Below are 25,582 nucleotides of genomic sequence, written 5' to 3' on the forward strand. Positions count from 1 at the left end.
ATGGAGATACTCCGGCGAAAAGGAAACCCACTGTGGACTGCTCTTCCATTGTCTTTCTCCCAGTTTGTAATTAACCGGCCCCCCTGGTTGGCGCGGGTCTTTAACAGGCTAAATAGCGGGCGTGGCCGGATACCGGGTCAAGTCGAAACTCCAGACTCCAGCACGGCGCCTCGCGGCGCACGCTTCACCTCGTTCGGAGGGATTTCCCTACATTCCACCGGCATCGGCCAGGTGATCAGTTGAGATTTCGTCTGGCTGTGGCCAACAGCCGCCCCGAGACCAACCGCAGCCGTCTGTTTCCGGTCGCGAGCCGCCAGGACGTTGCGCCTCTACGACCCTGTGAGAGGGCACCCTGCCAGATTCGGGGTGCCTGTTACACGATTGGGGGGTTGAAACCCAAGACGAGTTCTGCCGCCGTGTGCATGAGGCTAATGGGCAGCCCGACTCATGAGTGACGCTCCTTGGCTCCAGAAAGGAGTCCACATTTCTCCAGCGAACAAAAGGATTCCCGTTTAACCCGCGCAAATGGAGACCGTCCGGACGGCTCCACAGCCTTGGCCATCTGTTGGTGGACATCAGGTTCCTCCATTATCCAGGCGAATCAGTGAGCACTCTCGGAAGCATGCCCGGAGATCTGCCGTGCAGGCCATCTCAAGCCTCGCCTTCGGCCAGTAGAAGTGGCAGTTCTCCACGGCAACGGAGATCGAAGGCACGGTAATGGACCCCTGGCGTGCTTCTCGCGCCGAGAAAGACCCCGGCGTTCAGCCTTGGGCTCCCGCGCCCATATGACGATGGGAGCGGGTCTGAATGGGGGTTTGGAGGGGTCGTGGTACCTGAGTTGCTGGAGATACCGCCGCACGCGGGACGGTATGACCCTGCTCGGCGGCACATCATCTAGTTGAAGCGCGCGACTCGGCGGAGCGCGGCATGGGCTCCAGCATGGCCTGGTGTCACCCCTCCCCTCCGGCTCGGAAAGCTTACGGAGAGCGGCAGACCGTATAAGTAGCGCAGCAACCCCTCGATACTCTCGAAGCCCCCCTTGGTTTCCCCCGAACTCTCATACCATTTCCCATCCATCTTCTCGACCCCCCTTCGCGGACAACTCCCCAAGTGAGTCTCCCTGCGCGCTCTGCCCCCTACTGGCTTTACCCGACAACTCGCTCCCCGAGTCGTTGTGCCGGTCGATTTCTGACTTCGGTTTCACAGAGTCGCAAACCGTTCCCCGGAAGAGAATCCATAAATCGACACAATGGCTCCCGTCATCAAGCTCAACAGCGGCTATGACATGCCCCAGGTGGGCTTCGGTCTCTGGAAGGTCGACAACGCTGTTGCCTCGGATGTCGTCTACAACGCCATCAAGGCCGGTTACCGCCTTTTCGACGGCGCTTGCGGTAAGTCACACTTGCCCGCTCCTCACCTTTTTTGTCACCGTCCCGCAGACAATGGCTGTGTGCTCTGCTTTGACATTGGAGCACGCGCCGCGCAACGTGGAGGGGCAGGGAAGAACGAGGAGGAACTACCCCGCCCCCTCGGTCTCTTCTCCACCCCACATGCACTGTTGGATGGAGGGGTCGAATTCTGCCGGACCCTTGCCGGAAGCGTCAGCGGGACGGGAGGTGGATCAGTGTGGGACTGTGCCAAGGGGCGCTTCCATCTACTCGCATCTACACAAACACACACAGAGAGGGACAGCGGCTGACCTAAGCATAAATAGACTACGGCAACGAGGTTGAGTGCGGTCAAGGTGTTGCCCGCGCCATCTCGGAAGGCATCGTGAAGCGTGAGGAGCTCTTCATCGTGTCCAAGCTCTGGAACACCTTCCACGACGGTGACCGCGTCGAGCCCATCGTCAAGAAGCAGCTCGCCGACTGGGGCATTGACTACTTCGACCTCTATCTCATCCACTTCCCCGTTGCCCTCGAGTGGGTTGACCCCGCGGTCCGCTACCCTCCCGGCTGGCACTACGATGGCAAGAGCGAGGTCCGCCCCAGCAAAGCCACCATCCAGGAGACCTGGACGGCCATGGAGTCCCTCGTCAGCAGCGGCCTCTCCAAGAGCATCGGTATCTCCAACTTCCAGGCCCAGCTGATCTACGACCTCCTCCGCCACGCCAAGATCCGCCCGGCCACCCTCCAGGTCGAGCACCACCCCTACCTCGTCCAGCAGGAGCTGCTCAACCTCGCCAAGCGCGAGGGCATCGCCGTCACCGCTTACAGCTCGTTCGGCCCCGCCAGCTTCATGGAGTTCAACATGCAGCACGCTTCCAAGCTCACTCCCCTTATCGAGGATGAGACCATCAAGAAGATTGCGGCCAAGTACAACCGCGACCCCTCGCAGGTCCTGCTCCGCTGGGCTACCCAGCGCGGCCTTGCCATCATCCCCAAGAGCACCCGGCCCCCTATCATGGCGTCCAACTTCCAGAGCATCGAGTTCGACCTCTCCGAGGAGGACATCGCCGCCATCTCTGCCTTCGACCGCGGCATCCGCTTCAACCAGCCCGCTAACGTAAGTAACCGACACAGCCCCGAAGCATGTAACCATGATACTAATGACTGTGACTATAGTACTTCCCCACCGAGATGCTCTGGATCTTTGGTTAAATGCTTTTCGTAGCAACCAATATTGTGCGGGGCGGGCGCAATCCCGCCCTGGCCTGACTGGCTGAACACAGAAGACAAACCTGGCCGATCGCTGGCTTGTCTTTCACCGATGGCCCTTTGGCCCATTGACCACAGGGGGCGCCCGGCGGGAGGGAGTTCCCCTCCCATCAGGCCTTGTCACGACTGGAATGAGAATTATGTCAGCTCCGTCGCCTGCCCGACGATAGGGGGGTGACTTGGGGCCGTGTGTTATTTGATATATCCGCCACATATATCCGGGGGGAATGTGTCTCATGTCATGGGGATGGGTCTCGTTTTATGCACTGCATGGCATGCTTGTTTGGTGGAATTTCCATAGAATACATCCAATTTGACGATGCCGGTCCCACTCACTACTGTTCCCTTATTGCTAGATCTCGTGAACGTGGCGGAAGGGGGTTGGCCTTGATTCTGAATTCTTAATCCCTTGGCTTGCCAACATTACTACTGTCACGATTATCACCAACCACCGTCTATAGATCCCCCTATCTCCCACTCGAGGTATGCCGTATCCCGACATCCGCATCCTTCCGAGTAGATGGTTATTCCAGCCGAGCTTGCCCTCCTGCCCGAGTACTCAGCCGCCCCTTTCCCAAAACATCGAAACCAAAACAAGGCAACCAACACTTCTAGCACACCAGCTCCCTAATGCCGGAGGTGGCAGGTAATCGGCTATACTTGCGAGCTGCCAACATGCCACTATCTAAGCCTAAATAAAAGACCAGAACACAAAGCCCATCCCGACGGCCCGGCTGTGCTTCCAGCGCGCTGGCTTCGCCCCTGACTTCCTAAGCACCCAAAACGCCGCCGCATGCTATCGTACGTGGTATAGTTCGCTCTCATTTTCCCCCTTTGAGGAGTCGAGCCATACCCTCCACCCGTCGTTGCGCATTATTGCTATATACATACATGTCTACGAAACCCTTGTCCTGCCCAACTGGCCCCCCTGGGCGGTATACCACCCGGCGATAAATGTCGAAAGATCAAAAACAACGCAGCCCCTCGCCAATAACCCACCCACTCACGTCCGCACAAAAGCTACGCACCACGATCAGCACCCCCCCATCGAAAACGAACACACCCAAAGTGGGTTTAAGTCAAGTCAAGTTACGGAGGGAAGGAAGGAAGGAAGCGAAGGAAGAAGAAGAAACTCACTGGCGTCGACCTGGCGGACCTGGGGCAGGGCGAGGCGGACCTTGTTGCGGTAGAGGGCCGGGGCGCGCAGCTGGAGGGGGTTGCCCTCGAAGTAGACGGTGGAGAGGGCGGGCTTGTCGGCGAGGGCGCGCTCGACGTCGGCGAAGTCGGCGACGCGGTTGTAGCTGGCCCAGAGCTCCTCGAGCGCCGCCAGCGGGCCCAGCCCGTCCGCCAGCGTCCCGACCTGGTTGTTGGACACCTCGAGCACCCGGAGCCGCGTGTTGTGCTCGATGCCCGAGAGGGTCTCGAGTGCGTTGTGCGAGATGTACAGCTCTTCGAGCTGGGGGACGTCGCGCAGTGGCGAGAGGTCGCGGATGCGGTTGGATTGGATGGAGAGGAGGCGGAGCTTGGGGAGGCCCGATAGGCCGGCGAGGGAGGTGATTTTGTTCTTGGCTACCCAGAGCTCTTCGAGTGCCGTGAGGGCGTCGAGGTTCTGGAGCTCACGGATGCGGTTGGAGCCGAGCTCGAGGGTGCGCAGCTTCGTGAGGCCCTCGAGGCCGTCGATCTTGGAGATTTTATTGGCGACGAAGTAGAGGTCGGTGAGGTTGGTGAGGTGGGAGATGTGCTTGATGTGCTTGATCTTGTTGAAGGAGAGGTCGAGGGAGGTGAGGTTGGTGAGGTCGTCTAGGCCGCGGATGTGGGAGATGAGGTTGTCGTAGAGATCGAGGTCGTTGAGGGTGGAGGCGAGACATGAGAAGCCTTCCATGTCTTGGATCAGGTTCTGGCGGAGGCAGATACGGGCAACCTTCTTGAAGCGCTCGAGACGTAGGGCGGGAATCGACTTGATTCGGGAGTGGGTGCACATGATCTCATCAGTCTCGGGGTCTTCGTCATCGAGCAGGTCTGATACGCAGTTAGCTTTCCGATGCCATCCCGGATACGGCCGGCTTCTTTACCCTCATCTGCAGCGACCTCGTCGCCAGGTACGACATTGTCATCGTCTGAATACTCGGGATCCGAGAGCGCTTCCGGGTTTGTGAGAATGGCGCTTTTGGGCACACGCAGCTTCCCATCCCAACCCTTGCTATCCCTAAGCCCGGGACTGGCTTCACCGTCGTGACGCGGAGAGGGATTGTCGTCGACCAATTCGATGTGGTGACCGGGCGTCCGGGATTCTTCTTCTAGTGGTGCTGGCATGGCGAGCGGTGTGTTCTGCGGGTGCGGATGTGAATTGCGGGCTTCTCCTTTCTTGTTGAGGGAAATCGAGGGATCGTCTGCGGGAGATCAAGGCTTTGAAGGTGCCGAGTGTTATTGTTCTATTTGAGGCGCAGGGTCAAAGAATGGCTTGCACTGTGTATTAGAGGCAGGTAAGGCCATGCGTCAGGGTCGCAGTGGATTCCCGAGACGGCCAACCGAGGAGGGGCGCCGCTTATCGAGGTTATCGGACCATCGCCCAGCCACCCCACCAACCGCGCGCTCCCACTCTTCGTTACCCATGGAAACGGCGTACGAGAAACGATGACACGGACGGGATGAATAAAGCAGGGGCAAATCCGACAATAATTACAAATGCGAATGGCTATATTCCTTAAGCATCATACTGTGTAAGAGAACGACGAGTCAAGAGATCCGACTTGGCTGGCAACGACTGACACAGCACACGATATACACAACTCGTGAATTACGCTGTATGTATGGTAAATACGGCGGAAGTTCGACTCATGCAAGCCAGGTCGAGCTCTTGTGGGGCTAAACCCCAACATCACCGGGAGCACCTTCATCTTCCAACCCATGAGAGACTTATTCCAAAAGGTTCCAGATCGCCGTTGTCCATTGCTCGTTCAATCGATAAAGATCCGCCTCGCAGATGTGTGACTCTCGTCTCCCGCCGAGTTTCACGTCCCTTACATATCTTTTGACAGCTCATTCGTGGCACGCCGTCGAGGGGCGGAACCTGCATTTCTTGCCGACGAATTGCATCCCGACAACAACCACGTCAGAACTGCTATCCTCAAATTCCCGCCCAACCAGGCCAGCCCAATTCGAACGGTTTTAAGTTTTGACTCACTGAATTGACGAGTCGGGACCCGGCCGCGGAACAGCCCGAAACAGAGGACGAGTGGGAGACGAACACATGATTCCCTAGGCCATGGCATGAGCAAAGCTCGAAGGGCTTGCCAACCTACTCTCGGGCCAGATCTCCGTGCCCAATGCCGGGCTCGTCTGCTATGATTGCTCATGGCCGGATGGTGCGGGGAGTCCAATGGCAACTGAGGCGTTCGTTGCACGCTGGACGCAGCACTCGCCTCACTTCAGCACACCCCTGGGCATTCGTGAAGCGTGAGGCGCTGTTGGGAGCTAGCCACCATCGGGTCCTGTTTGCTGGGAGGAGCTGTCGCAGCATTCACATCCCGACCGTGCTCCTCCCGCCCGTGGTCTTTACCGGCCTGCTGGTGGGGTTGTGGATCTGGTATGTTCTACATAGGAGAACATTGGATCAAACACATCACTAATACCTCGAACTAGGAAGTGCGTCATGATGGTGGTCTTCCAGAACAAGATCATCTACATGCCCGGACTACCGCCAAGCTCCCGCCGGGAGCAGATCGCGGACTGGGCCAGCATGTGTGGAGGCGTCCAGTGGACCGAGGAGAGGACGGCGGCTGCGGACGGGACCGAGCTTGCCCTCGCCGTGACTACCGTTCCTCTACCGAAAGATAGATGTCCGGGCGCGGCAGCACCGGAGGTTGCCGCTGCGCATGTCTATGTTCTCTACTTTCAGGGTTGGCAGTCATGAAACCGGAGGCTTGCGATTCAGCACTGACGTGGTCCAGGGAACGCCTCATCGATACCGCCACGGCTGCCCGACTTGTCTTGGGTTCTTCGGGCTGTGAGTGACAGCAAGGCCCCCGTGCTAGCGCCGATGCAGTTGACGTTTGTCTGTCTGAGCTACAGAGGTTACTGGACCTCACGTGGCCGCCCCTCAGAACCCGGTCTTCGGCTCGACGCCGAGGCGGGTGTGCGGTGGATTACCGAGCGCCACGAACGAGTTTTCGGGAGTGTCGGGGCCACCGACCCCATTTTGCTTGTCTGGGGGCAGAGCATCGGAGCAGGGGTTGCAACGAACCTCGCTGCCACTGGCCGGGTTCCTTCGAGCATGCCGATCCGAGGCCTCCTCCTCGAAACTCCCTTTGTGTCAATCAGGGCTATGCTGGAGACCCTGTATCCCCAGAAATGGCTGCCGTACAAGTACCTCTGGCCGTTTCTCCGGAACCATCTGGATAGCTGGGGGAACCTGGGGCTGATCGCCCAAGCCTCAAAGGAGAGCGGGGCCGCAGCGCCCATGGTGTATATCCTCGAGGCGGACAGGGACGAGCTTGTCCCGAAGGAACAGAGCGACCGTCTTTATCAGAGGTGCGTGGATCTCGGCCTGACCGTTGAGAAGGGAACTGTGCCAGTGGCATACCACCAGCAGGCGATTGCCCGAGGGGATGGGAAAAAATTGGCCGCCCAGGCCGTCCTGAAATTGGCCCAAAATGCGCGAGACAGCGGTTGAGAGCTTTTTTCACCTAGGTTCTGTCTCGAATTTCTTTTTCGAAAATTTCGATTGTGGCAACACCATTTTTAGCGGTTTCCATGGCCTGGAGTTGCCCCTGTCTATCACCCCGGATGCGGTCCGATAAGTCAAACTTCGGTTCCGGCCCAGACGGACGGAAAGAAATACAGATTACGAAGGACAGCCCGGTGGAAAAGGAGGCAAAAGCTGGGGGGTCATGCCAAGGGGGTGCATTACCCAAAGTCTTTCCGTGCGTGCCGTGTGAAGTCTTTCCTGGTTGATTGCTTCATCAGCGAGCGGCACGGTTCGAGCGGCCGTTTGCTCCGTGCTTCTTCTTCTGCAGGGGTCTTCTCAACGTCGGGTCAACGTTGCGTGATCGGGTTGCCGCCTCCGTCCCAGGTGTGCAAATGTTAATCTTAAACGGCGATCCACCTCGTCGCCAAGACTCGAATTCGAGACTCGAGATCGAACGCACATGGTGACATGGCCAATGCTTTGTCTTGAAGTCTGGAAGGAGTCAATTGATCTCCCATCTTCGAGGCATCGATGAGTCGTCCCAAGAGATGCGGACCAGGCCGCGGGTGACACATTCCATCATTTTTTCGCCATCGCGGACTTCGTCATCGCTTCAGCCTGCTGCTGCCTCACAGCGATCGGCTATCAAAAGTTCACACGGAAGTGAGTGTGCCTCGGCGAGCTCGGTAGCCTTGCAGCGTAACATTCCAATTTCTCAGCCTTTTCCAGAAAATCCAATTCACCCTGGGCAATTCCATCCGGCCTCGCCTAGCGCCAGTCTCCACGGCATTGAGCACATGGAGACATGGAAAACCCCTAATCATCCCGAATATCCTGGTCTCGCACTGTCGTTTTGCGACCCGGCTTGCTTTTCCGCCCCTTGCTCAACCCAGCCGGCGACAGTTTGCAGGGAGGAGCCCTGATTGCTTCCTGCAAAATTTCGTGCAGCTTGTCTTAAAACGGTAACCAAGTCAGGTGATTCCGTGTTGGGACAGCGTTCCCCGGACCCATTTTTACGCGTCGAATCACGTTGGATACCTTTTGCTGCCGCCGAGACAAGGTGTGTCCACCCATGATACCAGGCATCACTGCATTCACGGCTCCCTCCCAAGCTTTAAATATGAGGCCCGGTCTTCCCTCGCCGGAAATGAGATGGGAAAAATTTTTAACCATCCTCGTTTGAGCCCACCCGAGCTTCACTTATTAAGGCGGTAGGTCCTCGCTCATCACCAAACCATCGGGTCATCGACACCTGAGCTTTTCGTTATCGGTCTTTCATCTCTTTCATTGTCTTGATTGTCTTGCATTGTCCATCCTTCTGTTTCGCAACCCCGGCCTCCCGTCATCGCCCTCCACATCGCATCGACCACGACCGTGCCCGACGACCCCACAATCCCGGACCGAGTCAACGACATCTTCGGGCCTCCGAGCCGAGTTGGGTGGAGCAAGTAAAAGGAACACAGCACAAACGACGTCGGCGTAGTCCAGGGATCAAGATGTTTTCTCGACGCTTCGAACCGTCTCAGACCAAGAGTGTCTCCTCCAAGTCTGGGAGGTCTCGGAGAGCCAGCTCGTCCTTCACCAAGGAAGCCGGCATCTCTAAGAGGCCCGTTGAATCTGGTCGCCGCCGTGCCGGTACCTTGTCCAATGCGGGCGCATCCGAGTCTACCCTAGGGTAAGTCACCGCGAGCCGGTACACACCCTCAAGAGTAATTCCAAGATGTTGACATTCCTTTGCTGTAGTGGTTCCATCTCGGCCATCGTTACCCTCGTCGTCGGTCAGGAGCAGCGGATCTTCGCCGCCCATGAGAACATCCTTGGCGCCTCGCCTTTCTTTCAGAGCGTCCTCAAGAACCAGTTAATGGACTCCCAAACCAAGAAGATTTCGCTTCCCGACGAAGAACCCGAAGTCTTCTCATCGATTCTCGAGTTTCTCTACAAGGGCGACTACTACCCGCGGCTGGTGCACAACAAGAAGCGGAACTCGTGGGAGCTGGAGCAGGCCGGCGAGGATGGCCGGTCTGAGGCGACCGTCTATCACCACACCGTCGAGGGCGAGCTTCTGAAGGACACGGCCATCTACTGTGCTGCTGACAAGTACGGACTTGAGGAACTGAAGCGCATCTCTCTGCGCAAGCAGGGTCTTCGTAAGTCGACTCCTTCAAGTTGTGCCTCTGTACGCCCGGCCTTGCTGACCAACGAAAACAGAGTCCGGCATCCAAGCGAGCACCATCTTGGCCTCGGCTCGCTACGCCTACGCCAACACCCCCGACACCGACTCCAAGCTCCGGGCTCACTACCTCGCCCTCATCATCCGCAGCCGCAGCACCTTCAAACGCAGTGGCACCATGCAACTTGAGATGTTCAACGGAAACACTCAGCTCTTCTTCGACCTGTTTGTCGCCTTGTGCAACCATGTCGATGACATCTCGAGCGCTGCGTAAGTTTTACCGTCTTCCTCATTAAAAGCACCTTGGCGCTAACAAGTCATTGTACAGCAGCACTCCTCGGACTCCTCGCAGCGGCCGCCCTTTCTAGGCTCCGACCTCTCTTTCGCCATACCCCCTTTTGCACAAGACGATTGATACCCAACCCCCAACACCCCTCACCAACACCATATGATACCTGCCCCTGATGGCGTTCTCGACTCTGCGATGGATGATGCTTCATACCCCAGCCTCTTCGATTCTACATCTTATGCATACGACTTTTTCAGCACTAATACGGTCTAATTTTTCTGTTTTCGGCTTGGGCATAGACGTTTTCCATCATCGTTTCATGATTTTGGCGCATTGGGGCGGATCCGGTTGGGTTTATTTCCTTTTTTTCCCAGTCATGTTCTGCATTGGAGTTTGTCTCATTTCTACACTCTTACTGTCTGTCTCCTAAACCTCAAACTTGTACCAACAGCATACCCATACCCTGATGACACGACCTCTTGGTGGCGGAGGATTTCTGGTTTTGGCAGTTTCTGTTTTTCATTGAATTTCACGTTGGAAAGGATGATGATTTACCCCTGCTTGAGAGATGCCGTTTTTTCCACGCGGTTGCTTTGATGGGCATGGGTTTTCTTTTCTGGGTGGAGATCTCATTTTACAGTGTTTCTTTGACGGCGGCAATTCTACATATGAGAGTCGAGTCTACCGGTGGAGACTGAACATGGGGAAAAGGAGATCTGAGACAATCTTTGCTTCTCGCTCTCGTTCATCACGCGTTTCGAGCAAGGGTGTTTTGAGGCATGTCTCGGAAACGGCACTGCCCAAGGAGGAAGATTCCAACACCAAGCTCTGGAAACTCTGGTGCTCATTCTCTCGCTACAATACTACCAAGCAACCAGCCAACCCCTGTCCCAACCTTGAATGTCATGCAGTGCCAAAAGCGTTGTTCTTGCCACCACTCCTTCATCTCGGTGGAAACCACGCACGGCGAGCCCGTGGTAACCAAATCAAAGGCCCACCGACCCATCCTGACGGATCGGGTGGATCACCACTCCAACACTAAAACGTTAGCGTCAAATGTGAAAACCGCCGGACCGGATCAGTCCGCGGGTCACGAATCTGCAAGGGCTTGTCCGAGCTGGGAATATCTTCAGGGGTTGATGTCTTGGCTTTCCTCGAGATTTTTCACGTCATTTCCGTTGCAAAAGAAATTTCAAAAAAAAAAATCTTCGGTTGTCAGAAACGGAAACTGCAAAATCCCCGGACAAGACGGCGAGGGACGAAAAGGAGGCGACAGCCCGAAACGGTGCCTCAAAAAGAAGCGAAATGCTTCGGTGATCCGAACAAGAAACACGAGTCCAATCCAACCCAATCCAACAACCCAATTGCAATCCCGTGTCTGTGTGTGTCCGTCCGTCCTGCCGCGGACCACTTCCAGTGTGACGGGACGGGCTGAGCACCCGCGCGTGAGTCACTTTTTCACGACGCGCCCCCCCAGCGCGTCCCGCTCGGTAGATTGCATGGGGCAAAAACCACCGAGCGTGCGCGCGAACTGTGCCCGTGTGCACGTGTGTGTGTGTGAATCCCTTTGGTGCCTTGTGTGCCTGGGCGACTTCAGCCCGCGGGCCAAGCAAGCCGGAAACGGGAAAAAGTGCGGGGAAGCAGAGGGGGCGTTCCTTGGTTCTGGCCGGTGCAGCGTTCCTTTTCCGGTCAGTTGGTGGGAAAAAAAGCCAGGCGAGCCAGGGGAAGGGAATGTGAGGCGGGCGGGAAAAAGGGGTGATGTTTGCGTGCGGTTGCTTGATTGGGCGTTTCTAGAGCAACAACCTTGCGATTTCCTGCCGTGCATGCAGCTTGCAGGACAGCTGTGGTGAATCATGAGATGGCTGCGTCGGTGCACAAAGATGGGCGAGGAGGGTTTTTGTTTGAAAGTGTTCGAGTCGTGTTCGAGGTCTCAAAAAGGGGTATCTCTCGTCAATATTCCGCGCTCTACGAGCAAACTTTGGCTATCTCGATCTATGCTGAGCAAATAAACCGGCCGTGTTCAATGGCACAACTACCCATTGTCCCGCCGTATTTCGAACCGCGACATGAGACAAATCGACGGGACCAAATCCTGTGGTCCACTTTGCCGCCGCTTTCGAAGTGAGCACTGGCTGGTCCGCAAATCGGCCGAGCTGCAAGGGATGACAAGCCTGCTGTCGGCTTCCGCCAACGGAACCCGGCCCCCTCACACGTTGGTACCGGGAAAAGCCCCTGACTTGCTGAGCACGACAATGCCGTGCTGTCGGGAAATGTATCCCTTCATATGGCCCTGGACGGCAGTCAGCAAAATGACTCATTGCTGGGGCAACAGGTTACACCAATCGGGTTGTTTGCATCGCGAGTGATCCTGCCTTGAACCCTCAGGCAGAGAGATGTCTGACAAGGCACAAGCAGGCACCAGGTATCAGGCATCAATACCGGACAGCTGCAGACGGGAAGTGGGCAAACTCTCGGCTGGCGTTGGAAAGGGGGATTTCTCCGGATGGGTGCACCACGGCAGATTTGACTCACCTTGTAGATCATGTTGGCTAACAAGCACTCGACCTCGTCGTTGTCGATTTTTTCTTGACTTCCGAGGCTAATACCAGCGGCAAATTCGGCCACTGGGACGCGAGTGCGGCGAGCCGGCTTTTCTCCTTCCTTGGCCTCCTCGAACCCACGGGCGACGAAGACTTTTCGAAGTAGGTTTCGCAGCGCAATGTCTCGGCCACGCTCCAGAGTGAGGTAGATGCGGCGTTTGACGAATTCATCTTCGCCTTCCTGCAGCGCTAGGTCGAACTTGTGCAGCTCTCCCCTTTTGATGCATCGGCAGAGAGGCAGGAAGAGCCTCTGCAGTTCCGGGAACGGCTCCAGTAACTTTTCTGCCGGAAGAGTGTGACTCTTGATGAGATGACACGGGATGAGGTACCCCAAAATAAGCCTTGTTCCCATGTTAGCAAGCCGGTAGCACCACCCAGCCAATGCTGAATGTACTTACTCCTTATTCTTCATGGCGTCCTTGTGGCAGAGGTTCCATGCCTCCGTCAAGCATTGCTCCGCCTAGAAGGAATTAGCATTGGTTCAGTTATTCAGTCATCTTCTTAACAATACCAAGACGTAGTTCTCCTCCAAGAAGGCAAGGACGCCTTCGTGGTACTTGAAGGTCACTTGTTGAGATTTCGGAAAGGCTGAAAAGTCGGGCATATCTCGCCCACCCGCACGAAGGCTATTGAGTATATTCTTGGACAGGGATGCCGAGTTCAACTTGAAGTATGTCTTGAGAAGCAGGTTGGCGATGTAGTAGCTGCCCCACTTGCGGGATTCTTCAAGTGGTGCCCTGAGATACTGTGAGATTGGGGACTCCTTGGGTCAAGATGATGTACCTACCTATCTGTCTGGCAGACCATGAAGACTCTGGACAGGACCCTGGCACAGTCTTCCAACTTCTGGCGCTTGTTGGTTTCCGGGTCAAAGTCGTCTTGGAGAATCGCTGCAGCATCGTCGAACGAGCTGTTGTTGTTCCGCTCTTCGTCTGCTTGCATCGCGAAAATACGCAGGTGCTTGCATACGACGTACATGCAGGGGATAGTCCATGCCTCGAAGCCCCAGTTCTGGTACCCCCGAAGTACGACATTCAGTAGCTCCGTCCAGGTCTCGTAAACTTTGGTCCAGAGCAAACTTGATGACTGTGTCTCTAATTAGCATCGACTTAAAGATGACAAGTCAAAAAGGCCTGGTTGGGGACGTTAAGGACATGCGAAGGCGCTCACCTTACTGCTGTCATTGCTCGATTCTCGCGCTGCCAGTATCACACCAGTGGCATTCCAGTATGCCGCGTACACCTCCACCCAGCCGTGGATTTCTTGCTGATCAAAGTCGACAGTGAGTGCATTCAGTCCGCGCTTAAGTGCACCCTTGATACTGTGAGCATTTTGACTCCTGCAGATCTTCCTCAGTTCTTCGGTCGGAATATCCGGCGATAATGTTTGTGCAAGTTGATAGCCATCTTGCTTAGAGAAAATATCGGTAAGATCATTGAAGAAGGATGTATTAAACGCCATCTTAGAGAACACGGGCTGCAGAAGATGAGAAATCTGGTTGTAGATGCGACTGTCCCGTTAAAGTTGTTGAGTCGGAGTCGAAGGTTCGACCCAACCTAGAAGTAGGTGTGTTTCGTTGTTATTGTGTTATTGTTTCTGCTTGTGCTGGGAGGCGATATTCTCAATGTTATGAGCACACTTAAACTCTTTGTTTTGAACTCGGCTCCGCGTCAGGTCAGGTCGTTGCTATTGCAGGGATGCGAATGAGAGCATGAGGCGAAAGCTTTGGGCGCCAGGTTTCATCTGATTGGCGTTGGGGTCTTCGCATGCTTCCGGAAAGACGACCCCACGTTGTGTGGCGGTGCGGGACAAAAGCACCGCCACATGAAGGTCGGCTTGGCAGTAGTGGTTGGCCCAAGCGCCTTGAGCCCTAAACCAGGCGCACCCAAATTTTTCCTGCTTTCGCGATCGCTAATTCAGGACTCGGACAGCTCACCCAACGACTTCGTGATTTGCAGCGGGAAACAATCACAGTAAGTCCCCGAGTACCTACAGAAACATATTGTCGAACGAATTTCTAACGGTGAAGCAGATGGGTAAGCAATTTTCTTTCTGCACTTCGTCCTGTCATTGCATCGCCGGCGACGATCCGAATACCGACGACCCCACGATCGATATTCAACGGGAACCGATGCCATAACTCGATCAACGATCATTCGAATGGAGGGTACTCGACGACGGGATGCGGTGAATTGTTGAGCTTGGGAGGGTGTGATATATGACGTGGATTGGTTTTGATGCAACAACATCTCCCTCGACCGACCACCAACCTACCAACCTTGACTTTCCGCCTGCCAATAACCACCGACCGGCGATGCTGCTCTCACGGCAGCCTTCTCATCTTGCACTGCGCTCAAGCACAATGGAAGCCCAGATGTACTGACAGCATGGTCCAGGTCGTCTTCAGGAATACCAGGTGATTGGGCGCCATTTGCCCACGGAGGCCAACCCGACCCCCAGCATCTACCGCATGCGCATCTTTGCGCCGAACCAGGTCATTGCCAAGTCCCGTTTCTGGTACTTCCTTCGCGGTCTCCGCAAGGTCAAGAAGGCCACCGGCGAGATCGTCAGCGTCAATGTGGTATGTGCAGCTGTATCAGGGGAGGACACTGGATGGAGCGCTGACTTGTCGCTAGATCTCGGAGAAGCACCCCCTGAAGGTCAAGAACTTTGGCATCTGGATCCGCTACGACTCGCGGTCAGGCACCCACAACATGTACAAGGAGTACCGTGAGACCTCGAGGACCGCTGCCGTCGAGGCCCTCTACTCCGACATGGCCGCCCGCCACCGTGCCCGTTTCAGGTCGATCCACGTATGAATCCCGCACGCGTACTATGGCCGACCCCCAGGTTGCTAACATGTATTCAGATCCTCCGCGTTGTCGAGATCGAGAAGACCGAGGAGGTCAAGCGTCCCTACCTCAAGCAGCTCCTCACCAAGGACCTCTCTTTCCCTCTGCCCCACCGCGTCCCCAGGATCAGCAACAAGAAGATCTTCAGCGCGAAGCGCCCGTCCACTTTTGCTTGAGGGGTTTCATGGTTGTGGTTGGGGTTGGCAGGTTCTTCGGGTGTTCATCAAGGAAAATGGGATATCCTGCATTTGCTCCCTAGGACGAGCATGAAATGAATAAATGGTCAAGCACGGGTTTCGCGTTTGTTTTGTGAGCAAGCCTTGCCAGTCTTTTTTGGCGACTTGTGTTTTGCCGGGAATTGGCGCTGTAGGCGTATCTCCAACTGCCGCTCCAATCCGACGGTACGCCTTGACTCGCTCGCACCGGTGAGAGCAGAGAGGGTGTCGTGGCTATGCCCCGAGTTCGCATTGAAAGCGGTGTTTGTAATTTGGTCAGGCTCTGACTGTCACCGACTAAATCCGCGGTCGAATTGCCCCGAGGCTGCGAGGTGGTCAGCGGTCAAGTCGCGGAGGCAGGACCCTGCATCCCCTACTCCAAATAGGGAAGCTGACTATCAATATGGAGTATGTCGAGGGAAAGGCGTGAGTCATTGAAGGTATCCCTAACACGAAGTATACGAGCCCCGAAGTCGACTCGCTTGTCTTTCTTACTTTATCTTTCCTTTGGCAATCCGAACTCACGAACCTACCCACCTCCTTTCTCATCTCTCAAGCGCCACTCCTACCGTCTCATCCCCAGGCTCCCTCAACCCTCCTCACCCAAAACCATCCCACATCACACCATGTCCACCGCCGTAGAGTCCTCACCGCCGGCACAATCCCGCCCCGCGCCGGGCCCGGAACCGGACCCGACAACCTTCATCCGCGTGCGCGCCACCCTCCCGCGCCTGCCCTTCCCGCCCAGCGCCGCCCGCCAGCCCGTCGTCACGGAGCGCCTCCTCCTCCGGCCCCTCACCCCGGACGACCTGCCCGCCGTCCACGCCCTGCGCACCCAGCCCGAGGTCATGCACTGGACGGCCCTCGGCGTGCCCGACAAGGATCTGGATGAGACCAGGGCCAAGATCGCCCCCTTCTTCCCGCCGCGTGATGAGACAAATTTTAATTATGCGATCTGTGATCGTGAGTCTGGGGATTTGATCGGGCTTGGCGGGTGTCACAACTGGCGGTCGAGTCTGGGTTGGCCGGAGGTTGGGTATATGTTTAGGAAGGAGGCCTGGGGCCGCGGGCTGGGGACGGAGTTTCTGAGGGGCTGGCTGCCGGTGTGGGATGGGTTGGGGAGGGAGGAGGTGGAGATTGAGGTTGATCCGCGGACGGTGGATGAGGGGGAGGTGGAGGGCGGGGATGGAGTGGTGAGGGGCCGGTTGCTGGCTATTACGGCGGATTTGAACGATCGGAGTCAGGGCGTGTTGAAGAAGGCTGGGTTTGAGTGGTTCCTCACTTGGTTGGCGGAAGACTTGCAGAAGGGGTCTGGGGCGGATATGATGATTGAGTTGCCGACGTATAGGTACTTTTCTGGAGGGGAGAAGGTGGGTGAATAGGTAGGTACCTAGGGGTTTGGACACTGAGTGTGTTCTCTTTTTTCCTTTTTTCCTGCTTTCCTTTCTTTCTTCCTTTCTTTTCTTTTTCCATCTTTTGGTTTCGCCGTCATAAATTCCATTTTGTAGACTTTTTGTTATTTTTCCTGGTCATCATTAGAGGCTGGATTTACACTCAAGTCTAAGTTAGCATCAATTGTCTCGACCGATCAATTGTGTGAGGTTGTCAAGGAGTGTTCCTCTCGAAAATAGTGGCCCCTAACCCTCGTTTCCATTCCGCAGGCCTCCAGCTCTGCTTTCGAAGCCAAAATGACATCACAGAACAACCTCTCCCCCCAGACAATTTAAATTCTGTGTTCGTCGAATGGTCAACCCAACATCGTCCAGGACATGCGAACTGGTAGGTTACATATCAGAATTCGCGCGAAGTATCACCCAGATACTGAGGCAGCCTTGCTGCTACCATTAAGGTCGCCAGTTCTGCCTTCAGATAAACCTGCAAGTCAGGAACAAGCGAGAGGCTGCACAAGCCGCACGTGTCAACTGCTCATCCGCCAACAAGCAGCAAGCAACTCACTAAGCCCCCTCGGCACGCCTCATGCACACCAAAAACTAAACTTGGCTGCTTGGTTGCGTCAAAATGTCGGTTGGTTTCGCATGTGGTGCAGCGCCGCTCGATGCCGCAGCAGGGCCTCCACAGCTTCTGGGAGGGAGGGACGACGTCCCACCTGCTGCTGCATGTTAAACCCAACCACGCCAACTTATCAGCGGCTACATACCTTGGTGACTCAAATCTGCCTGGCATTCAACCGATGCACCATTCAATCAACCTCGTTTTCATCTCGAAGCCTCTTTTGAGATTGCGCGTGTCTGCCCACGTTCCCCCTCCCAGATCCGCGCGGCAGCCTAGATCTTGGATCGGCTAACCATGCAATCGGAAGCCGGTTCCAGGTTTTAAATGCTGATGAACTGTCCACCCACAAATCGCGAACCCCTCCTTCGATCGTACCACCCCACGTTAGCAACTAAGCCGTTGTTGGCCTGGGATCATGGCTGCTGGCCATTGTCACTCATCAACAACAACGCATGTCTAACCGCTATGAGGTTGACCTCATCTAACAATGGCGACTACATCAGGCGAAACGAAGGACGGCAAGGCCTTCTACGGCTATCTGTTTACCAAAGCGAAGCCGATACCAGCTCCCACGCCTGTCTTTGATGCGCTCCTGAGAGCTATTGCGCTACATGTTGTTCGTCGCACCCCCCAAGGAGTAACAAGATCTACTCCCCAGGTTGGCTACCCAGAACGTGTGCTAATTCAAGTACCCAGACGAACGAACTCGGCGACAAAACCGACGCCCACTTGACCCCTGGGAAGCTGGCAGCCTTCTACAAGACCGCCGGCCATGACTGGGACTGTAAGCTGCGCCTTCTACTTGACTTGAACCGATGGCGCTAATCACAAGCTGCGTATAGCCTTCTTTGCCGATATGCCTCATACGGGCATCTCCACGGTCTACCAGGGCCTGGGCTGCCAACACTCCCTTTTGCCAAGTGTCGATGACTTTGCTGCCCCGTCGGTCCCGGCACTGACCACCAAGGGATTCGTGCACTGGCAGACGATCCAGACCTTGCTCGGGCCTCAGGAACAAGTGCCGGTGTTGCAGTTTGCCGCAGCACACTGGGCCTTGAAGCATCCCGACACGGGAACTCCGCTGCCCGTGGACCTGCCGAAGGAGGCGTTTCCGTCCGATACCGACCCCGAAACGGATCGCTGGTATCAGGAATGTGCGCAAATAGCGCGCACCAAGGCGGCTGCAGAGGAGCAAACGGAGGCTCCCAAAGAGGCTCCCAAGGAAGCTCCCAAGGAGACTCCCAAGGAGACACCCAAGGAGACACCCAAGCCCGAGTCCGCCGACCGCAAGGTTCCCTACACCCATGTCCGTATGAATTCCTCGACGCCGCGCGACTACTTTGCTTCACGCCCGCCGGTCAACGTTGCCTATGTACACGTTCCGTCTCCTCGCGCGACACCAGCCGGGCCTTCTCCTGAGCGAGACCGAGTTCGGGACCGAGGGGAGCGCTTCGTTCGCCGTCAGACGACGTCGACGGAAGAAGCTGCGCAACGACGCCGAAGCTTTTCTGACTACCCGCACTCACCACAAGAGGCGCGCCCCGTGCGGGTACCACGCCCCGCGCCCGAGCGCGATGCACAACGCCGGCGGCATAGCCATCCTCGACGCTACAGCAGCTCATCCGACTCAGATGATGCGCCCATTAGCCCGCGGGTTGCCCCACGGCGTGTCCAGCGGTCAAACGAGCCACCGCCGATCACCATCCGCCGTGTTTATACGGGCAGCTCCGAGGACTCGCCACGTGTTATCCGTACAACGATGGCACCGCCCCCAATCCCACCGTCACACATGCGTTCCCCTCGTCCAGCGACTAGTGGCCGTGCGCCGAGTCATGAAGAGAGCAAGCGGCGCAGCGCTCTCAATGACATCAAGGAGAAGATCTCTAACTTTATCAGCCCGCCCGCCGATGATCAAGCGAGAGCGCGCAGCGTGAGTGGGTCGCGAGGGAGACGAGACGGGCCATCAGGGTCGGTGAGGGCCTCAAGAGAAGATATCATCCCCAATTCAAGACTAAGCCGGTCATGGTCCGAAATCGACACCGACGACACCGACCTGGAGGAAGAGAGGAGGAGGCACAGCAGACGATCTTCGCGGGAGATTCGGGAACACCACCGTGACAAGGAGAGAGACCGCGACCGCGACCGAGCCGTGCGCGACCGTGAGCGGGACCAGCATCGAGACCGCGAGCGCGAGCGAGACAGGGACCACGGCAGAGGCCGCGCGGACCGCCCCTCGCTCCGAGAGCGCGACCGGGCCCACAGCGACAGCGACCGGCTCCGGCACGAGCGACGCGAGAGAGACCAAGACCGGGACACCATCATCAGCGCCGCCGCCAACAGGGACCGTCTCGTCCCCGTCCCCAGCCCGGCCGCATCCGCCGCCGCGACCGCCCTGCACCGCGAGACCAGCACCATCCCCAACAACAACCCCCCGGCCTCCACCGCCTCCCGCCGCCGCGGCAACTCGGACGAGGACCTCTCCCCGACGCGCCGCCGCTGGAACCGCGGACCGTACCTCACGGGCGCCGTCGAGGGCGGGCACCACCGGCGCACGAGCAGCCACGCGGACCTGGACCGGCTGGACGGCAGCGGACGGCGCTGGGGCGGCGGCGGCGGCGGCGGCGGCGGCGGTGGCGGTGGTGGGGACTGGGAGCGTGTGGAGCGGGGGCCGCACCGGGAGAGGGAGCGCGAGCTGAGGGAGCGTGATCACCGCATGCGTGATAGGGAGAGGGATCGGGACAGGGACAGGGACCGGGACCGTGATCGGGAGAGGGAGAGGGAGCGGTTTAGGGAGGATGGTGGGGAGAGGTGGAGGCGGGAGGAGCGCGTGCCGCGCGAGCGGGAAAGGGATAGAGAGAGGGAGAGGGAGAGGGAGAGGGAGAGGTTGCCGAGCCCGGCTATGTCGGGGGCGTCGTCGGTTACGGGGGTCGGTGGGAGGAAATACCCCGACACGATGCCGTGGGTGAGGGACTGAGGGCCGCTTGGCCGCTTTTATTTTGTAGAAGGTCGCGGTTTTGGACAGGGCATGCAGGTGATGGTATCATGAGCGATGATGGGATGACGGGGTTTTCTCAACGGAGGTGATCTCAAGGAATAGGTGGTGGCATAGTCTTCAAATTACTGGCGTATGGAGAGTGGGCGGTATCTGCGCACATATAGCTAGCTGTTGTTTTGGAATAAAATCCTTCCTCACCTTGTCTCTTCTCGCCTCTGTTCGAGGTTTGCCAAATCCTCAGACGCATGTTTGTTCCCCGGCTGGTATACTACGTCTGTCTCTGTTGACACGTGTCCGTCTCTTGTCACTCACCTAAGAACCTACACTAGACAAAATTGCGCTCCTCCCGCTGAGTGAGACGTGTAATCGTTACCTACCTAGCCACCCCAGATTATGCACTTCGGGGCCCCGGATCCTACGAGGGACGTCCGTCTCAACAGCCAGAGCGGAAGGCTCCCTCTCGGAAATGGGAAGGACGCGTCATTACTACAGACCGAGAACGGGCGAGGGATTGCGGAGGGATCAGTCCTTCTGCTCCTTTTTGATGCTTGGTTGGTCGGCCGCTTCGCAAACCACCACGCCAACTCCTCGCCAGCAATCAATCAAGCCTCGGCACCCGTCTGGTTTGCGCAAACACCCGGGCCGCCAAAGTAGGCCGCTCCGAGCTTCGTTCGCCTTCCCACGCCGATGTTCGGGCGAGGGATTGGCTCTTGTTTGATGAGTGGTGGTGGTGGGGGGTTGGGTCGGGAGAGGTGCCACCGCCGCAGCTCGCAAAGCCCCCGGTTGCCCGTCACGGATTGGGCAGGCGGATCCGCGCCGTTCTTGGGGTTTCTGTGCCCTTTTCTCCGTCCGTGGGCCGCCTGGCGAGGCCGGGTGCGGCCGTGTTGGGCGGCCCAGGGAAATCCCTTCTCGTCTGACGGGACTCCGCTTCCCGGTGGTAACCGCGGGTATCGAAATGAGAGGGGAGATGGTGGGGGGTCTTCCCAATCGATCTGCTCCCTTGGGTTGCGGCGAGCAGGGAGCGGAGAGCGAAATTGCAGGGTGGCAGTAGCCCGTTTTGAAGGGCTGCTGCGTGGCTGCCGACGTGGAAGGTTTGCCGGCGGGCAGGTCGGAAGTGGTGGCGTTGCGTTACAACCAGGGCCGGTCAGCGTCGGGAACGGAGAACCAAAACGTGCCTTGACCCGGGTTCTTGTCCGGCCGGTCCGGCCCTCGCTAAGCAGGCAGTTGGGTTAAGTTAGCGTTGGAGCTGGCCCGATGGACCGGAGCGCTGCGGCTGTGGCACATTGCGCATCCGCCGCCAACGTCCCAACAGGCAGGTAAGCAAACATGGAAACAACAACGGCGGCGCAGTCATGCGTTTCTCTGGCACAGCTGCTCAAACTTGGGGCCTTCGTTCGACAGTAGACGCCGGTGGCTGGAAAAACAGCCCCCCTCCCGCGCTCGCAGGCACGTTTGTTTCCTGCATCAATTCGCCGGTGCGCACCACCGCCCTCGGTTGCCGTTGTTGGAGGGCAGGCCGCCGCGAGCGCGACCATGGCCGACGGAGCAGCCAAACCGGGCGGTAGCACGTTGATTGGACAGCGACGGGTAGGCGCCCATGCACACCGCCAGTCGAGCCATATTAATGGGCCGTCCAAGATGTCGAGCTGCGGTCTTTGGAGATTGTCGATAGGCAATGACGGAGGATGGAGGTGGAGGAGCGGTCGCAGACTTGGCCGATGCTTCGGTCTCCAACTGCCCACTCATCAATTGAATCCTGGTGGCGGGAATAACGACCGAGTAACTCAGAGAAGCGACTGGAAGAAGTGACAAGGAAGGGAAAGAAAGGAAATACGACATATCCGAGAAGAAGAATGCAACTCCAACTTGGCCGCATTATGGCTCAATCAATGCGGGCATGTAAACAGTATGCCCGTCCCTACCTGGCCCCTCGCTTTCGGCTGTTGATGATTGATGATTCCAATCGTGCGCATGAACTGTTGGTCAATTCCTGCCCGAGATGTGACTCTTCGCCAGAACAATCAAAAATAGTAAAACAAGGCGAGCCGGGTTCCTGACGCGCAGAAGCAAGGGCTAGGGGCTAGAACCGAGATAGCTCGCGGCAAGTCATTTTCTGCGGGGTTCGTTTCGAAACGGCTTTCTCCGATTGCTTTATTGGCTCAGTGTTCAACTTCATTCGTCGCAATTTTGGGTGAAGACCAAGGCAGGCTCGGTTTATCAAAGTGTAACCTCGAGTCTTGGAAGGTTGTTTGGCGTTGAGAAGCTGGAATCCGATGCAGCGTGGGCCATCTGAGCTGTTAAAAAAGCGGAGACGAGGGGGGGAGTGGATCCTGAGGTCTTTGTCACAGTTTGCCTTTGATGGGAGAAAGTTTGTTGAAGACTGGAGGCGCAGTTGCGATTTTTTAGTAACGAAAAGAAAAAAAGAAAAATAGGAAAAGAAATCCGGTAGCCTAGCTGGGGTTCGGATACAGGTCCCTGAATAAAACCCCCGTCACTGGACAAACTCTCACAAGATCGACAAGAAGGCGGCGTGGCTGCGGAGGGGCGGTCGTGGCCGTCAGGTGGGTCAGCCGGGCTGGCACGCTGGTCCACATGCTGTGGACTCCAGATCTCCCGGGGATATCCACTTCGGCTGGGAGCCACCGAAGAAGGAGCCAACCGACGTTCCCGATGCCGATTCCACAAGAGGACCTTCCGGGGGAGTCAGGTAAGCCAGTGAAGCCACTCTCCAGTCAAGTGACCATGTGTGTACCCGATCTCCCTATCTCCTGATGGTATTCTAAGAAAGGACCCGAGGAGGCACAGGGCTGGTAAGTGTCGTGGCGTGCTCTGAATTACCCGCCTCGAACCCGCTTCGTGGGGTGCATCGAATTCTTGGGATGACGGATGACACCGTGACAAATACACTCGTTCACTAGTGACAAGCCCTGCCTCTCAGAGCTTACTGTGTACGAATATTGTATGCTGTAGCTTGCTTGGTAGGCACCTGGCACCTGGGTTCTGTTTGTAAAACCCGAGTTGAGCGCATGTGAGCTTGGGCCCCTCCCGAGCTCGAGTGGGCAGAGTCGTGCTGAACAGACCGAACTCGGCCTGCTGAGCGAGTGTCCCGGGCATGTTCCTGACCAGTGGTCTCACCCGCCATCGAATTGCATCTCTCCACAGCCCAGCCAGTCAACCGGCCCACGACAACTCGTGGACTTTCGGGAACCTGTCAAAACGGTTACCCTTCAAGTTTTTTTTTTCTCCCAACACGCTACACCCCGGTCTTGACGAGCCTGTCGTTATTGGGCCCGCTCTTTCTTAGCTTCCCTCGCCCTTCCAGTCCCGCGCGCGCGACAGGTCCAACCAGTTCAGTCCATGCGACTTTTCAGGGATCCCTTCGCAATACCGACCACCCGCTTCCTGATCCAGACCCCCCGCCACGACCCGACAGCCAACCCCAGGGACCAACCCCGGCCCAGAGACACAGCCCAAGAGCCTCGTGTCCTACATTAAGACCATCAAGATCCGCCGGGTCCGTGGACCCCAAAATTCCTCCTTTCTTAACAACGCCGCTCCTTCCCTTCACAACCTCATCGCCTGACCGCGTCCCGCCTGCCTGTCGCGTGGCGTCGATCTGGACGACAGGAACAGACGAAAACCCCCCAACCCTCACCGCCTCATCCCATCCCCGACCTCCACTCTCATTCCCCCAACAGGCTCTCTCGACTAGGGCCGAACAAGGGCACAAGCAATAGTAACCCTGGGGCTTCCATATCTGGCGACTTCGCGGTGACGTGACGCTCAACCAACCTTGCTTAACCCACCCTCTTTGCACCCGACACCAAACTGCGCACAATCCTTACAGCGAGGATAAGGAGCCGCCAAGATGAAATGTCGCCCTATCGAATCGCTCGTTTACGAGTACATGTTCCCGAAGCCCCGGCAGTCGGATCCCCAGAACTTCCAATCCCTCCTTCAGAGGTATCTTATTCTCGAAGTCCGGCAAGAGACACATTCGTTCTACGGTCACTTGGATACGCCGGAAGCGAAGTATCCCGGCCTCGACTACACACACCCGATTCACCGCATCCGCCTCAGCAGGTGGCCATGGCACCGTCGCCTTTTCCGCGCCCTTGACGGCCTACGGCTGACTCCCGCCGAAATCTCGGGTCTGACAAAGTGGGAAGGCACAAAATGGGCCAAGGAACGGTTTGAGCGGGACCAGGGCATCCGTATCCGCGACACTACCGCCGACGGGTTTCCGAACTACGCCGATCCCGACGACCCGTACTCTGCGCAGTCGCAGCGCGCCGAATCGGAGGAGACAGAAGGGCCGATAGAAGGCGATGACGGAATCGAGGAGGACGATGATGAAGACAACGAGGAAGAGAACGAGGAAGAGGAAGAGGAGGACGAGGAGAGTGACGGGGAACTGGAAAGCGTCGGGGTGGCTCTGAATGAGCGGCTCCGGCAGCGGGTCGCCATGCGGAACATGTCCGGGGATAACTCGATGCCGCTCGACGAGGAGTGGGAGAACTGGCTGAAACACGCCATAGAATCAGGGGAGTTGCCTCATGTGGCAGACCAAATCGCCCGGTTCCCGGGGCCGCACAGCACGCTTACCGCCGACGATATCTTTCCGCCGCGGATGATGGCCGCCGCTAGGTCCGGCCACTGGGACGAAATACCCGACTTCCTGCACGACATGATTCGGCAGGCTCTCCAGTCAGGGCGCAGGCCAGTGCAGTCATCTGCGGCTAGCTCGAGCTCGCGGCCTTTGATCAGGTACTCTAATGTCCTGAACACGCTCACAAGGGTCGGCGTTTATCCTCCCCGTGCCGACGTTCGTCCACCAGAATCCAGCGGCCGGCGAACAACACAGTCGGAGAGCCGATCTCAACAGACGGCGCAACCGGGTGCGTAACGTGGGGTTTGTTGGAAACCTGGCGCAATACTTTCCGAGACGACACACACCTCAAAATTTACACCACACATCAGAAACACCTTGATTTTAATCGTATTATGGACTGGATCCAGCCTCGCCACCACGGCGTCGTCTCCCAAGCCACCCAAGTGAGGAGAGAGATTTTTATAGAAAAAGGCTTAATCCTACCTCGCCATA

General features: G+C 57.1%; 11 protein-coding genes across 11 annotated transcripts; 8 read left to right on the forward strand and 3 right to left on the reverse strand.

The window, feature by feature from the left end:
• The first annotated feature begins 817 nt into the window (after positions 1-817).
• Positions 818-2,996, forward strand: B0H64DRAFT_6524 (NADP-dependent oxidoreductase domain-containing protein). Its single transcript, XM_062808569.1, has 3 exons — positions 818-1,391; positions 1,715-2,505; positions 2,565-2,996. Exons 1-3 carry the CDS (start codon positions 1,250-1,252, stop codon positions 2,598-2,600), a joined length of 969 nt encoding a protein of 322 aa, XP_062663586.1. The 5' UTR covers positions 818-1,249; the 3' UTR covers positions 2,601-2,996.
• A 487-nt stretch (positions 2,997-3,483) lies between these two features.
• On the reverse strand, positions 3,484-5,152 carry B0H64DRAFT_6519 (uncharacterized protein). The gene is made up of 3 exons (XM_062808568.1): positions 4,730-5,152; positions 3,795-4,676; positions 3,484-3,677 (listed from the first exon to the last, which is right to left on the reverse strand). Exons 1-3 carry the CDS (start codon positions 4,968-4,970, stop codon positions 3,661-3,663), a joined length of 1,140 nt encoding a protein of 379 aa, XP_062663587.1. The 5' UTR covers positions 4,971-5,152; the 3' UTR covers positions 3,484-3,660.
• An 831-nt stretch (positions 5,153-5,983) lies between these two features.
• Positions 5,984-7,329, forward strand: B0H64DRAFT_369370 (uncharacterized protein; the record flags this gene model as incomplete). The annotated part of the gene is made up of 3 exons (XM_062802024.1): positions 5,984-6,243; positions 6,300-6,556; positions 6,608-7,329. 3 exons carry the CDS (start codon positions 5,984-5,986, stop codon positions 7,327-7,329), a joined length of 1,239 nt encoding a protein of 412 aa, XP_062663588.1.
• Positions 7,330-8,408: 1,079 nt separating this feature from the next.
• On the forward strand, positions 8,409-10,232 carry B0H64DRAFT_6565 (uncharacterized protein). Its single transcript, XM_062808577.1, has 4 exons — positions 8,409-9,019; positions 9,088-9,491; positions 9,553-9,784; positions 9,843-10,232. Exons 1-4 carry the CDS (start codon positions 8,841-8,843, stop codon positions 9,880-9,882), a joined length of 855 nt encoding a protein of 284 aa, XP_062663589.1. The 5' UTR covers positions 8,409-8,840; the 3' UTR covers positions 9,883-10,232.
• On the forward strand, positions 10,233-11,879 carry B0H64DRAFT_6549 (uncharacterized protein). The gene has a single exon (XM_062808574.1). The coding sequence runs from the start codon at positions 10,583-10,585 to the stop codon at positions 11,651-11,653; it is 1,071 nt and encodes a 356-aa protein (XP_062663590.1). The 5' UTR covers positions 10,233-10,582; the 3' UTR covers positions 11,654-11,879.
• On the reverse strand, positions 11,832-13,971 carry B0H64DRAFT_6540 (uncharacterized protein). The gene is made up of 6 exons (XM_062808572.1): positions 13,574-13,971; positions 13,191-13,489; positions 12,915-13,140; positions 12,802-12,863; positions 12,336-12,744; positions 11,832-12,093 (listed from the first exon to the last, which is right to left on the reverse strand). The coding sequence occupies exons 1-6, from the start codon at positions 13,862-13,864 to the stop codon at positions 12,010-12,012; spliced, it is 1,371 nt and encodes a 456-aa protein (XP_062663591.1). The 5' UTR covers positions 13,865-13,971; the 3' UTR covers positions 11,832-12,009.
• Positions 13,972-14,435: 464 nt separating this feature from the next.
• Positions 14,436-15,431, forward strand: B0H64DRAFT_369373 (ribosomal L18ae/LX protein domain-containing protein; the record flags this gene model as incomplete). Its single annotated transcript, XM_062802025.1, has 4 exons — positions 14,436-14,439; positions 14,800-14,984; positions 15,040-15,216; positions 15,273-15,431. The coding sequence occupies 4 exons, from the start codon at positions 14,436-14,438 to the stop codon at positions 15,429-15,431; spliced, it is 525 nt and encodes a 174-aa protein (XP_062663592.1).
• A 665-nt stretch (positions 15,432-16,096) lies between these two features.
• B0H64DRAFT_369374 (GNAT domain-containing protein) lies at positions 16,097-16,852 on the forward strand (the record flags this gene model as incomplete). Its single annotated transcript, XM_062802026.1, has 1 exon — positions 16,097-16,852. The coding sequence occupies one exon, from the start codon at positions 16,097-16,099 to the stop codon at positions 16,850-16,852; it is 756 nt and encodes a 251-aa protein (XP_062663593.1).
• A 987-nt stretch (positions 16,853-17,839) lies between these two features.
• Positions 17,840-20,513, forward strand: B0H64DRAFT_6644 (uncharacterized protein). The gene is made up of 3 exons (XM_062808589.1): positions 17,840-18,099; positions 18,180-18,267; positions 18,326-20,513. The coding sequence occupies exons 1-3, from the start codon at positions 17,971-17,973 to the stop codon at positions 20,455-20,457; spliced, it is 2,349 nt and encodes a 782-aa protein (XP_062663594.1). The 5' UTR covers positions 17,840-17,970; the 3' UTR covers positions 20,458-20,513.
• Positions 20,514-21,826: 1,313 nt separating this feature from the next.
• B0H64DRAFT_6778 (uncharacterized protein) lies at positions 21,827-22,534 on the reverse strand. Its single transcript, XM_062808603.1, has one exon. It carries the CDS (start codon positions 22,315-22,317, stop codon positions 21,943-21,945), a length of 375 nt encoding a protein of 124 aa, XP_062663595.1. The 5' UTR covers positions 22,318-22,534; the 3' UTR covers positions 21,827-21,942.
• A 1,530-nt stretch (positions 22,535-24,064) lies between these two features.
• On the forward strand, positions 24,065-25,488 carry B0H64DRAFT_6862 (uncharacterized protein). The gene has a single exon (XM_062808618.1). It carries the CDS (start codon positions 24,347-24,349, stop codon positions 25,382-25,384), a length of 1,038 nt encoding a protein of 345 aa, XP_062663596.1. The 5' UTR covers positions 24,065-24,346; the 3' UTR covers positions 25,385-25,488.
• Positions 25,489-25,582: the final 94 nt, after the last annotated feature.

The sequence above is a fragment of the Chaetomium fimeti genome (genome assembly GCF_033439085.1).
Source record: "Chaetomium fimeti strain CBS 168.71 chromosome Unknown B0H64scaffold_1, whole genome shotgun sequence".
In the NCBI taxonomy this organism is placed as follows: Eukaryota; Fungi; Ascomycota; class Sordariomycetes; order Sordariales; family Chaetomiaceae; genus Chaetomium; species Chaetomium fimeti.